Genomic DNA, 14,292 nt, shown 5'->3' on the forward strand with positions numbered 1-14,292 from the left:
TCTTTTATAGGAAAGTCTTGTGTATAATTTTCCAGAGGTCAGTCCTTATGGGGAGTTGTGGGAATAACATATTGGAGACATTATGTTTCTCCAGTTGTGGATTCATTGTTGGATTACAGTACAATTTCATTTAGCTAATGTTGGTTGGATAGCTTTCAGATTACTAGAAACTATTTAAATTTAGTGTCTGAGAATGATAGACACAGAGGCTCAAAGCTTTGATTAGGGTTTGCATGTCAGAAAGAAAAAATTAACATATATTTCTCAAGTTGTGTTTTAGCAGTGTCTACTTTGGAAAAATTACAAGATTAACTTTATTTTCTTAATGGTTTTAAAACTGACTTCTATGCAAAGTTGGATAGTAAAATATTTCTTGCATTAATTTAACATTTACTAGCTAAGTTAAACTTAATGCTGTCATATGTTTTTATACAAAATGATGCCAAAGAATACTTTACGTAAAAAATCACAGTGAATGGTAAATTATGTTTATGTCACTGGATGTGAACGAAGAATTTAGTCACCATTTGATGTATCTGTGCCATTTATATTTTAGAAATAGATTATTGGCATAAATGCCCCAACTCTATTCATTTTCTTGGTGACATACTCTATAATGTTCAATAAGTAATACTTTAAAATGTATCCAATGTTTTGGGTGTGAAATGGTATCTTACTACTTTAATTTGGATTTCCTGATTACTAATGAGAATGAATGTTTTTTCATAATATTGGCCATTTGTTTTTCACTTTTCATCAAAGATCTCTTCGTATCTTTTGGCCATTTTGTATTGGGTTGCTCATTTTTCTTTTGATTCTTTGCAGTTGTTTTTTGGAAATTGATATGCAAAGCAATTCAACATATATTTTTTATGAATATCTGTGTACATGTGTGTAGTAAAATCTAAAAATGTGTTGGCAGGATACTTCTCAACTTCAAAAAAGAAGTTATCCTTGGAGAAAAAAGGAAGTATGGGAATTTAGCTATGTGTCTTAATACATTATAACATACTATGAAGAAAGAGAGATTGATGAAAATATGGCAGAATGTTTATATCTATTAAATCATGGCAAAGAGTTCATATATGAATGTATTTTCTTTATTTTTCTATATTGGAAATATACCATAAACATAGATTTAAAATTAAGTTGAAAAGACTGGACAATTTTTTTAATGTATGAAATACGTATTTTCTGCATAAATTGAATTCAGTGGGAAGGGGTGTTTATGAATAAGTTGGAAAGTAGAATTTCCATAGGTCTAGCACTGTTTTCCTCCTTTCCTGATTAACAGGTTTTTTGGCCAGAACATTTTCAAAGCATTTTCTTTTATGTTCAAGGTGCACCTGTTATCCTTGCAAATGATGCTGGGCAATCTCCTTGAATTGGTTTGCAAGGTATAATCTTGAGTAGAGCAGCTGCTCCTCTCTCACCGCACCTGAGACTGTCTGTCTGGCTGTGTCCTGTCTGGAATGTGTTCTGGAATGTTTTCAGTCTTTATTGGCCTCAGGGCTGGAAGCTGAGTTCATCTCCTGATGGAATCTACTAATCCACAGCATAGCACACGTCTTCTTGCCAGTGGACAGATTGCATTGTTTAACTTAGTAATTGTTACTTAAAGGGATTACACAATCTGCATACTGAGAAGCATATATTTTACAGGGCAAATGCTGGCTGTATGCAGCACAACATATTGGCTTACTGAAGTCTGTTTGCCTCCTTTTTTATTTATTTATTTTTTTTCCCCAAGCAGTTTACTCTTTTGTTGAAGCAAATTTTGGCAAGCTGGTTTATCAACTGAAATACTTAAACTACAAAACAACAAAGAAGACATTAATGAGGGTGTTTTTAAACATATTGTGAAACTCCTGTGTGCTGTTAGTTTTCTTAGGAAGTAGGACTGTTCCTGCATTGTGGTAAAATCTCTGCAACATTTTCTATTTTTGGTGACAACTTTCTAATATCTAGACTTTTACTAAAAATGTTTATGTAAATAAAATAAATATATAATGTGTCCTTCCTGTTTCTTTGCAACAAATTTATATTAAAAAGACACAATGGTGATTTGTTATGGAATTTACAATTGACAATTTTTCTTAAAAGTGAGCGTACTTAAAGGCTTTTTAATTTATAAAGTAATACCGAGTAGTATATGATTTTTAAGAAAAACAAAGATGCCTCTATCCTGATTTGAAAGAAGGATTAAAATAGAATGTGAGGATCTCAGCGATTCCTTAGATTTTTGACTTTGCTAAATATATGATCATCTTGTAGCCTTAAATGGCAACTGGGTATGAACAAATAATTTTACTTGTCTCTTCCCCTTGATGAATGGTCTTTTGGCCTTCGTCAGGTATACCACCAGAAGTGATCAGTGCTAATCATCTACAGCACAGACTCTTCATAGAGGGAGGCCTCGCTCTTCAGGGCAGCCTAAACACCAAAGGGCTATAGCCATACGTTGGGGCTCTTCCTCACAAAATTATCTAATTTGGGGGTCCATTCTGCTTTACTTTTTTAAAAGAGTATGTGTTTGCTTAATTTGATTAGTTACCATGTAAAGATTTATGGGAAATAACCATTACTCAAGAACCTGAAAAATATACCTGCATCTGTGGCATTTGGCTTAATAGAGGCAGGTCATTGAAATATGGCTTTTAAGAGCAACATGGCTCTAGCCGTGTTTTTCCTTTCTTATTATTTTAAGTTTTATTTCTTTGGTTAATCATTTTACTCCTTTTCCCTTGTTACCTCCAAAGATATGACAAAATGCAGAAATAATTGGTTTTTAAATTTGTAGAGTTTTGTTTAAAATTTTAACATGGTTTTTAGAACATGTTTTTTTTTTTCCTATTTTGATTTAAAAATACAATGGATAAAGATTTAATATCTATTCAAGTTTCCCCTTCTACTCCTTATTCACACCTCTACACCCTGCCCTCCCATGTACACTCATACTCTCACTCCAGTGATGATATTGTTACCAATGTGATGTCTATCCTTCATTCTTGAATATCAGTTCTGCCAGGAAATACTTTTTATTCTAATGCGGGTTGAACTTGATGTTTATCAAGTTAGGAACCCTTTTGCACCTTGTACGTCAACTCAGCTAACGGATTTAATGATATTTTTTAGTAGTCTGAACATTCTTACAAATTATTACTTAGTGTCATTGTCTAGCATAAAATATTATTGCCTTCACATCCATGTTTAGAATGTTGATACTATTTTTTTTTTTTTTTTTGCAGATGGGGTTAGAATAAAAAGCTAAATCACTCTAATCAAAATGATGAGAGTGACTGTGAGAGTCTTAGTGACAAAATTGCAGGCTCTCAAAGGTATAAAAGATGTTGCCTTTTTCCTTAGTAGGATCAGTGTCAAAACAATAAAGGAAGTGTACCTTATCTCAGAAAGAGTGGCAGAAGGACAGTTGGAGCAGCTGTGATTGCAATATATTTTTTAAAAGTATAATAAGAATTCTCTGGTAGACTGCTTATTGAAGAAAAGCAGGTTATGGCTATTAAATGCTCATGTATTTAGTTAGTTTTTGTAAATATATTATCTGAGTAAATAATATACCCAAGTCTAACCTTAATTTCTGCATTGTGCTTAAGAAACAGAACTTTTAAAAAGTATATTTGACATTTTAATTTAACCTTTTTCTAATTTTTTACTGAGGACAAGAATATATCAGGTGAAGTCACATATTAATATAGACTTTTGAAAGACTTCACTTTAGATATCAAGTTGCACTGGGAAATTGTGGTTATTTTTGTACATCTTATGAGGGAAGAACTGTTTTTCTTTTAGATCCATAAGACTTTTAAAAATAAAACTGAGTTGGTTGTTGAGCAACCAGAAACGTTTCTGAAGTGGGCGTGTGTTGTCTACTGTGTTGATTAGCTCTTTCTTTTCTGTGTGTCTGTGTTAACTCCTTCATGAATAATGCATGGGACTGTTATACCATTTACAGTACACCCCAGCTAACAAGGGCGACTTGACCTCTTTTGCTAATGAAAAGCAATTTTGATTGTTATCTTTGAGGCATGGGGGAGATGATTTACTAATTATTATAATTAATTTAGTAATATGGAAGCTAACCAGTTCTGTAGTAAATACATTATTATTTTTCCTAAGAATAAAATTATCAAAGTTGGATGAGGGAGCCAACAGGTTATTGTTTAGATCATGGGAGTGTGGAGGATGATACCTTCCTGTCATCTGTTTCTGAAGATACTACAGATGTTAATTGCTTATGTGATATTTCCACTTGCCTCAATTCTTTGTACTAGGAATATCTGATAATTCTAGAGAGATAATAAGTCGCATTCAAGGAAAGGCGTGTAATAAATTGTGTTAGAGCAATTAATGAACCGTTTAGAAAAAAATGACAGACCCATATCTCACACCATACCCTGAAATAAATCTAGATGGTTAAAATCTAAAAGAAAGCATTTATAAAAGAGGAAAAATACTAGAAAGCATTTATTTACTTTGTGTGGAAGGACTTATTAAGTAATATATAAAACACAAAAGCACAAAAAAATGACAAATTTGGTTGCAGAAATAATTTAACTTCTGCACGACAAAATATTACCTGTACAAACTAAAAGACAAGTGACAGACTGGGAGAATATTTGCAGTGTGTATCACAAAGACTTTATATTCAAACTGTGCCAATGACAAGAAGAATGTCTATTCTTCACCATAAATACCTGTAAATGCCTATTAGGATAGTTTTCTCTTGGAGGCTCCTGTGAATCCAGATCAATTAATGTCATACGTTTTATGCTCTTGATCTCTTCATAAATAGGAACTTTAAAGTGATTAGAACTGAATTGCATTTTAAGTGAAATTTGAAATTATGAGTTATTTGCTTCTGTATGTAATTTGAACTCAGAGAGAAATCGGATAAAGAATATGAAGAGAGTGTTAACAGAAGAAATACAAATGGCTTATCCTTGATAATTGTCAGAAACACACATAGTAATACACTAATGAATATATTGCTTACAAATCAGATTGCCAAACTAATCTAGGGCTGGCAAGATTCATTAACAGGTATTCCCATATTTTCCTTTTGTGAGAGAAATTGGAAGACTAGTTAGCAGTATGTACCAAATTTTTCTTTTTTTTTTTTGAGTTGCAGTCTCACTCTGTCACCCAGGCTGGAGTGCAGTGGCGCGATCTGGGCTAACTGCAAGCTCTGCCTCCTGGATTCATGCCATTCTCCTGCGTCAGCCTCCTGAGTAGCTGGGACTACAGGCGCCAGCCACTACACCTGGCTAATTTTTTTGTATTTTTAGTGGCTCACGCCTGTAATCCCAACACTTTGGGAGGCCGTGGCAGGCGGATCACGAGGTCAGGAGATCAAGACCATCACGGTGAGAGCTCGTCTCTACTAAAAATACGAACCAACATTTTAAGTGTGCATATCATTTGACCAACCATTGCAATTCTAGTGGTTCATAGTGAATGTATCTTCACACATATGGACAAAGATGTAGAATATAAATAACAGTAGTAGCTAACAATTGTTGGACGTTTTCTATTAAATCAGGCCTGTTTTTAGTACTTTGTGGATATGAATACTCTCTGTCCTCCCAACTGTCCTGTATTAGTTTCTGTTAATTTCCCCAGTTAGGCATAGTGTTTAAGTGACTTGTCAAAGCTCTAACATTTAATTAATGTTGAGCCAGGATTTGAACTCAGGCATCCTGGGTTCACAGTCTACACACCACTGTCTTTCATACTTAGGAATAACTTACAGCCATAAGAAGATTGAAGTTGACTTGTTTTTAAACTGACATGGAAATTTCTCACATCAAGATGAAAAGATACTGCAAAAAAAGTAAAAATGCTGTTTATTGTATGGCTGTGTTTAGTTTTAAAAAATATATATGTATATCTGCTTGTATGTGTGAGTGTGTGCATGTGTACTTGTATGTACATATTATGCAAATGCATTAAAAATTTGATGGATAAACACCTAACTAATGCCAGCCATTTTTACTGGGGAAGGGAATGGAAGTAGAAGCCATAGCAAAGACTCTTCATATTGTATTCTATATGCATACACAGTATATGTCTGTATCTTGAATCCTTTATGCAATAGTATGTTCATATGCTACTTTTATACATTAAAACTATCAATGAAAGAATTGAAGGGAAAACTGATATGTTTATTCAACAGCAGTTTATGAAGCAACTGCTTTCCCAAAGCACTCAAGGGATACAATATATCTGTTGTAAGTAGATACACATATTTATATAGAACTCTACAATTTTAGAGTTTCAGAGGATTGTAGAAATTATCTAATATAAAGCCAAGAGAGGTTCTGTGATATACAAATTGTTAATAACAGAGCCTGGATTTACAGCCTACATTTTATGTCAACCCATCTTACTATTCCTTCTGTTATATCTTACAGAATATTTATGCAAATTTTTCCTACAATAATTTGAATTATAAAAATTTCTATTCTCCATAAATACTTATAAATGCCTATCAAAATAATTTTTTCTTGGAGGCCCTTGTGAGTCCGAATCAATTAATGTCATACTTTTTATGTCCTTGAGCTCATAATAAACAGGAACTTCAGACTGATGGGAAACAAACTACACTTTAAGTGAGATTTGGAAGTATGCTACTTGCTCTTCTATGTAATTTGAACTGTGAATAATTTTATTTGTAAATAGAACATAGTATTATATCTAAATGATCTCATGTACAGTATCTTGTACAAGTATAACTCAGTAGAACGTGATATGTATGACTTTCAGGAAATGTATTTAAAACCATTTTTGAAAATAAAGAGATGCAGAAAATCTGCTAAGTGAAGAATTGTGTTAATGCTTTTTGAGTAATAAATGTTATGTTTTACATTTTACTAAATAGTTGTTCATTAAGAAGTGATGTTATATATTGATGTAACTCTGGTCACATTTTTCATTTTTTGTTGTTGTTGATTTTTAACTACCAGGATGTTATCGAAAATTCTTGTGATCCAGTACTTGATCTGCATATGTCTTTGGAGGAACTGTATACCCAGAATCTCCTGCAAAGACAGGATGAGAATACACCTTCGGTGGACATAAGTATGGTGCCTGCTTCTGGCTTTACTATAAATGACTACACACCTGCAAATGCTATTGAACAACAATATGAATGTGAAAACACAATAGTGTGGACTGAATCTCATTTACCAAGTGAAGTTATATCAAGTGCAGAACTTCCTTCTGTGCTACCCGATTCAGCTGGAAAGGTAATGTTTTAAAGATATGGTTTGTGTTTTATGATGAGGTAGGGAATAGTGAAGGGTTATTCTGGCTAATCTCTTCATTTGGAATGAGCGCTTCTTGACACTAAGATTTTCAGAAAGCAACCTATGAACTTGTTTTGGTTGCAGGTTCTTGCAAAATAAAGCACAATCAATTAGAGAACATGTGTGATGTTGAAATCACACTCCAAAGTCTAGTTTCCCTTTCCATGTGACTTGGGACTTTTTTTTATTTCTTATAGGGCTCTGACTACCTGCTTGAACAGAGCTCCCTGGCCTCTAATGCTGAGTGTGTCATGCTTCAAAATGTATCTAAAGAATCTTTTGAAAGAACTATTAATATAGCAAAAGGCAATTCTAGCCTAGGTAAGTTTCTCATTTTCCTCATATACCTACTTCTCAACCCCCTTGACAAGGGGAAATATTGAACATGGTAAATTTCAATATTTTTTTGCTGTAGATAAGAGAACAGATGGTAGAAATTTTCCTGTAGTTTTTATGGTTTTTATTTCTCTGTCCTCATTATTTTTTTGAAATGGTTTACAGGTTTGTGTACTCCATGTGAGCAGAAATCCCTCATTCTCTTAATTACTTCAGAGTATTCACAAGCCTCATTTACATTCAGTAAAAGATATATGAATTGTTTGTGTATGAAACAGCAAATCAGAAAAGGAATTCTTAGAAAATGAAAACTCAGCAATTTGGAATTCCAAATTCTTTGAAAAAGTAAATTATTAGTTTCTTTGAATGTACCAGTGATGTATAAGTCAGTTTGTATTTAATTTCTTTCACTCACTGAAAGAAAGACTAAAAAGACAACCAGGTGTGTCACCACCAAAATGTAAATGTGAGTTATTCAGTAGGACTTCCCAGGTGGCAGGATTTTTGTGTGCTATTTTAACCACAAAACCCTCTGAATTGGGCAAAGAAGACTTTCTGTAGAAATATCCTAATTACAATAGCTGAAACTGTGTTGAGGCAGAGCGCATTTGTTCTCTCATTGAGTTATACAGTCATGTGACTCAGCCCTGTCTTTCTTGAGAAATAGGATGGTAGATGAGTTGCTCTGAGTGTCCAAATGCAGCCCAAGACTCTCTGGTTAATTCAGTATCAGAAATCCTTTTCCTTCTATGAAGTAACCAACCACTACCCGTTACGCTGATATCTTATGTCAGAGTCTTGTTTCCTTGTTAAGTTTTGAGATTTGGCAGAGGAATCCAGCAGTGCTTACTTGATGAGTGCGATTTCAGCCTTGGTCTCCAAGATTTTGTCCCATTTGACGGTGGCGGGGTACTACCAACAGCAGCTAAAGAGAGAATTGCAGCAGACAGTATTTGTGTTGTTGTAATATTTCTTATATACATTATGTTTAATAGGATGATACAAAGCTTGAACTGCAGAACTTTCCATAACTCATTAATTATGAGACAGATATCTAAAACATGCCAGAATTATTTCATTGGGTAATTTAGTATTTCTGATGTCATGTTACTCAAAATATTAGTTCTGTAGGATGTTAATAGGAGTTATAAATGAGTTCTAAGTTTAAAAGTTTGGGTTGAGATAAATTTAAGAAGAAGGGTTTCTTTTTACATCTCAATATCTTTTATACTCCAATGTGCATTGTGAATCACTAAGAGATTATAAAATGTAGCATTTTTCACATTTAATTGTCCATAGAACCCATTTTTTCTTGAATAATTGATAAGGCAGAGATTTTGCAAAGCCTATTTGAGAGCTATTATTCTAGTGTATTTACTCAACTAGCAAACATTTATTTTAGTACTATATCCACTGTGCATAGACACCATAATATCACTGTTCTTAACACAAGTTTAAGAGAGTAAGCTAATTGACATTTAAAATCCTAAAGGTATTAAAATATTGTACATGCTATGGTAGATACTTACAGAGAACATTAAAGGCTTAAAAGAGGGAATAACTAATCCGTACTCTCCAAGTGTGGAGAACTTTAGAATGGTTTCAGAAAAGAGGAGATGTCTGATTTAGGTCTACAAAGAGGAGATTTTTACTACATAGTTGAGGAATTTGAAAAAGTTGAAAGCTGCTTAGAAGTAAGGCAGAGAGATGTGAAATATTACTGAAACTGGTTCGGTATGGATGAAGTATGGTATGATGACCGGCAAAGTCGGAGTTGGAACTAAAGGAATGATAAATGGGAGACAACTGCTGGGTGGGTTTGTGTGTAGGACACAGAACTTCTGCTGCAGCCATCTACTGCCTTATGCTTCATGTAGGCAGCGGGAGCTAAGGGTAGGAGAGTGACATAAGCACATTTGTGTTTTAAGAAGAGCATTCACCTTAGGTTGGTGAAGCAGTTAGGAGGCTCTTGTAAGAGCCATGGTTTGGGTACATCAGATTTTGCAATCTGGCTATTTGGATTGCTTACCAATTTTTTTTTTTTTTTTTTTTTTTTTTTTGAGAGAGAGAGTTTCGCCTTGTTGCCCAGGCTGCAGTGCAGTGGCATGATCTCGGCTAACTGCAACTTCCGTCTCCCAAGTTCAAGCAATTCTCATCCCTCTCAGCCTCCTGAGTAGCTGGGATTACAGGCCTCTGCCACTATGCCCAGCTGATTTTTTGTGTTTTAGTAGAGATAGGGTTTCACCATGTTGCCCAGGCTGGTCTTGAACTCCTGAGCTCAGGCAATCCGCCCATCTCGGTCTCCCAAAGTGCTAGGATTACAGGTGCGAGCCACCTTGCCTGGCCTGCTTACCAATTTTTAATTAATTCTGAGAATGCTGAATTTTGTCAAAGCATTTCTTCATCTATTGGGGAGATTATATGGATTTTTTATTTATTCTGCTAATATGTCAAGATACATTTTTTTTTTATTGTGGTAAAATAGACATAGCATAAAATTGACCATTTTTGTCATTTTTAAGAGTACATTTCTGTGGCATTAAGTGTACTCACTTTGTTGTGTAGCCATCATCACCATCCATCTCCAGAACGTTTTTTGGGTTCCCCAGTTGAAGCTCTGTATCCATTAAACAATTATTCCCCATGCTCTACCAGTCCCCTGTCAACTACCATTCATTTTTCTGTCTCTATGAATTTGATGAAATGCTTCATGTAGGTGGAATCATACAATATTTGTCCAGATGTGACTGGGTATAATGTCTTTTAGGTTCATCCATGTTGTAGCATGTGCCAGAATTTCATTTTTAAGGCTGAATAATATTCCATTGTATGTATACACTACACTTTATTCATCTATTGATGGACACTTGAGTTGCTTCCACCTTAGTTTTTAAGTTTTGATATAAAATATACTAGGTTAATTAAGTTATTGGAAGAAAACAGTCAAAGGTAGAAATGTCCTTCCTTTCCATCACATCTAGAAGCCCATTTAAACCTCCCTCAACAGCCTGACTTTAAAATTAAAGTATAAAAGAGCCCTGTCATTTTTTTAGTGAAAGTAAAACATTTGGCCGGGCGTGGTGGCTCACGCCTGTAATCCCAGCACTTTGGGAGGCTAAGGCGAGTAGATCACCTGAGGTCAGGAGTTCAAGACCAGCCTGCCCAACATGGCGAAACCCTGTCTCTACTGAAAATACAAAAAATTAGCTGGGCATGGTGGTGGGCACCTATAATCCCAGCTACTCAGGAGGCTGAGGCAGGAGAATCCCTTGAACTCGGGAAGCGGAGGTTGCAGTGAGCCGAGATCGTGCTGCTATACTCCAGCCTAGGTGACGAGAGCGAAACTTCATCTCAAAAAAAAAAAAAAAGAAAAAAGTAAGACGTTTAAGTGTGAAATCACAGCACTATTAGTTTACCATTCACACTGTAATATAAAAGTGTAAGTCACAATTAGTTTAGCTTTTCTGCTTCATTTCCATTGTTGATAGGCCCAATATGTTTATAGGGCTTTCTCCCTGGCTTTTTGATTTCCTGGGACTCAGTGAGGTTCCTCTGGCATTTTGGAGTTAAAATTTACTGCATGCCAAGGCAAGAACATTACTCTGTTATCTCATTTGACAGGAGATGCTCAAATGTTCAGATTTCTATAGCACTTCGAATAACTAAATGTAAAGGAATCTTGAAAAATCTATGTAAATATTAAAGCATTAAATTAAGCTTTAGTGTAGGAAGGTGTTGGCTGTATAACTTAAAGTAACAAAAAGTGTGATAAATAGTATGTTAGGAAGTCTAAATAGAGGCTGGGTTTGTGCTGGTAGAAAAGTATATTATGAAAGGGGCCTATCAGTGAGCTCATTTTCTTAGATTCATAGTCTCCCCTTAATCAGCTATATGCAGTTGTTTGCAGTTTTAGCTTTGTGGCTAATTTGTTTCTTTGTCTAGTGATGACCAGAAGAAGTTATTAATAAATGACAGGTTTCTGTAAAAACTGTCATAATCCGTTGTTTTGATTTCATGAATCATTTGGGTTTTTGAATTTTGTTAAATTTAGAGTGAAAATATATACAGAAATACAGTTACATTAATAAATGTACACATGCATATAGTGACCTTTAAAAAATTCTAATCTTTTTTTTTTTTTGTATGTTGATTTTATATCCTGCAACTTTACTGAATTTCTTTTTCAGCTCTCAGAGTTTTTTTTTTAAATACTTTAAGTTTTAGGGTACATGTGCACAACGGGCAGGTTTGTTACATATGTATACATGTGCCATGTTGGTGTGCTGCACCCATTAACTCATCATTTAGCATTAGGTATATCTCCTAATGCTATCCCTCCCCCTCCCCCTACCCCACAACAGGCCCCAGTGTGTGATGTTCCCCTTCCTGTGTCCATGTGTTCTCATTGTTCAATTCCCACCTATGAAAGAGAACATGCGGTGTTTGGTTTTTTGTCCTTGCGATAGTTTGCTGAGAATGATGGTTTCCAGCTTCATCCATGTCCCTACAAAGGACATGAACTCATCATTTTTTATGGCTGCATAGTATTCCATGGTGTATATGTGCCACATTTTCTTAATCTAGTCTATCGTTGTTGGACATTTGGGTTGGTTGCAACTCTTTGCTATTGTGAATAGTGGTGCATGAAAAAATGCTCATCATCACTGGCCATCAGAGAAATGCAAATCAAAAACCACAATGAGATACCATCTCACACCAGTTAGAATGGCGATCATTAAAAAGTCAGGAAACAACAGGTGCTGGAGAGGATGTGGAGAAATAGGAACACTTTTACACTGTTGGTGGGACTGTAAACTAGTTCAACCATTGTGGAAGACAGTGTGGCGATTCCTCAGGGATCTAGAACTAGAAATACCATTTGACCCAGCCCATCCCATTACTGGGTATATACCCAAAGGATTAGAAATCATGCTGCTATAAAAAATTCTAATCTTGATGCTTTTTAATAAGTCTGTGGTCCCTTGTTTAATGATGTGGTGTTTGGACTTGAAGGTAAAAAACAAGGTTCTTGAGGGGAAAAGAAAGGAAGTCTTATCTTCCCTTCATTGATTAAAGAAACATAGACAGACTCAGGAGTTTCTCTGAAATTACTCAACCCTTAAAGAGGTAGAGTCAGAACTCAAACCTGTCTGTCTCTGATTTTCACATATACTGTACAATACATTCAGTACTTGTGTTACCCAAGGGCACATTATGATTGTTGTACTAACAAGCTTCATTTTGAAGCTGAATTAAGATTTGCATTTAGTCTTTAGGGAGCAGTGTAACCTTGGTTTGGGAGAGAGATGCATTTTAAACTATTTTATGAGCTTTGTTTTGTTTTTAGTTTTGTGACTAAATTTTGTTGTACACTTTGTGTCAGATATTTTGAAAGTACTATTACATATGTGTTTCTCACTTAATTCTTTAAACAACCCTAAGAGTAAATGTCATCCCTTTTTAGAGATAAGTAAACTGAGGCTCTGTGTGAGGTTAAGTCAGTTGCCCAAGCTTATGCTCATTGGAAGTGGTGGAATTCATATTTGTAACCAGTTCTCTATTTCCAAAGCACATGATTTGGGATTTGGGATATTCTTTCATACTTCTTCCAGGAAAAAAATTGAGAGATCTTACAAGTTACAACCAAAATCTAGTTAGTGGAGATTACCTCCAAGTTATTGCACCTTAAAAATTGTCATTTGGTGAGAAGAAAGTATAAGCTCAGCTAACTGATGTTGACCTCTTGGTTTACATGGTTGATGTGACCTGACAGCCTTAATAGCTGAGAGTCATGAGTTAAATACGCTATTAAAAGTGAATTCAGAGATCATGTCGGCCATAGCTCATGATAGGTTCCATGTCTGTGTCTTGCCTTATTGTAGTCTGCATGGTGCTAATAAGAACAAGACGGTAAGTTAGATTCCCAGTGTGATCCACTGAGTTAAATTTTACTTTGTGCTGACACATTTTCATTTTACCAAAGTACAGTTGTATTGTGGGTATTGGTGGGAAGGCTGGCTTTAACAGTACAAAATGGAGTACCTTTTGAAAATTTCAGATTCAGCCTTTTTTCTCACCTGAAATGGTATCTTATTGTTTTATGGTAAGCAGAGGTGTCTTCTTAACAATACTTTTAAAAATCATTAGTATGAGTCTTAACAGAATATTTTAAGTACGTTTAAAAATGTTTTATTTCTATCAGAAAACACTAAGTAGGAGCCTAAATTGCCCACATCCACATATGAAGTATTAGGCTAGAAACATAATCAGAATCATTTTTTAAAATGTTTGAAATATCATATCTAATTTGGTATGAGTAGAATTAATATTTGGAAAGACATCATTTTTTAAATATATAAAAACCTAAAAAGGAATTTGTGACATCTGTCAAAGAAAAGTTTTTATAAATACCCTGGTAGCTTTATATCTCTCCATAGCTTGTTTAATTATATAATTTTGTTTTGGAAGAAACTTTCAACACTTCGTTTTAAGTGAACTTACATTATTTTTGCAAAGTTTCAAATATAATTTTTAAGATTTTATATTTTTCAACGAATAGAATGAGGATAGGATGCAAAGGGAACATTAATTCAGATAGAGTCTGTTGAGAAGGACTTTCTGAGGAAGTGAT

At 34.7% G+C, this 14,292-nt stretch overlaps 1 protein-coding gene across 8 annotated transcripts in view; it reads left to right on the top strand.

Moving 5' to 3' along the window:
* Positions 1 to 14,292, top strand: part of MPDZ (multiple PDZ domain crumbs cell polarity complex component) — a 158,119-nt gene that overhangs the window by 75,590 nt on the left and 68,237 nt on the right. For all 8 annotated transcript variants that reach the window (XR_009211026.1, XM_058431233.1, XM_032137900.2 and 5 more), the window contains 2 exons: positions 6,984 to 7,265; positions 7,523 to 7,646. Coding sequence is in view for 7 of the 8 variants with exons in the window: in XM_058431233.1 (XP_058287216.1) it covers positions 6,984 to 7,265; positions 7,523 to 7,646 (406 nt within the window). In the remaining variant the exon portion in view is untranslated. The remainder of the gene's footprint in view (positions 1 to 6,983; positions 7,266 to 7,522; positions 7,647 to 14,292) is intronic.

Source organism: Hylobates moloch, unplaced genomic scaffold, assembly GCF_009828535.3.
Source record: "Hylobates moloch isolate HMO894 unplaced genomic scaffold, HMol_V3 SCAFFOLD_19, whole genome shotgun sequence".
Classification (NCBI taxonomy): domain Eukaryota; kingdom Metazoa; phylum Chordata; class Mammalia; order Primates; family Hylobatidae; genus Hylobates; species Hylobates moloch.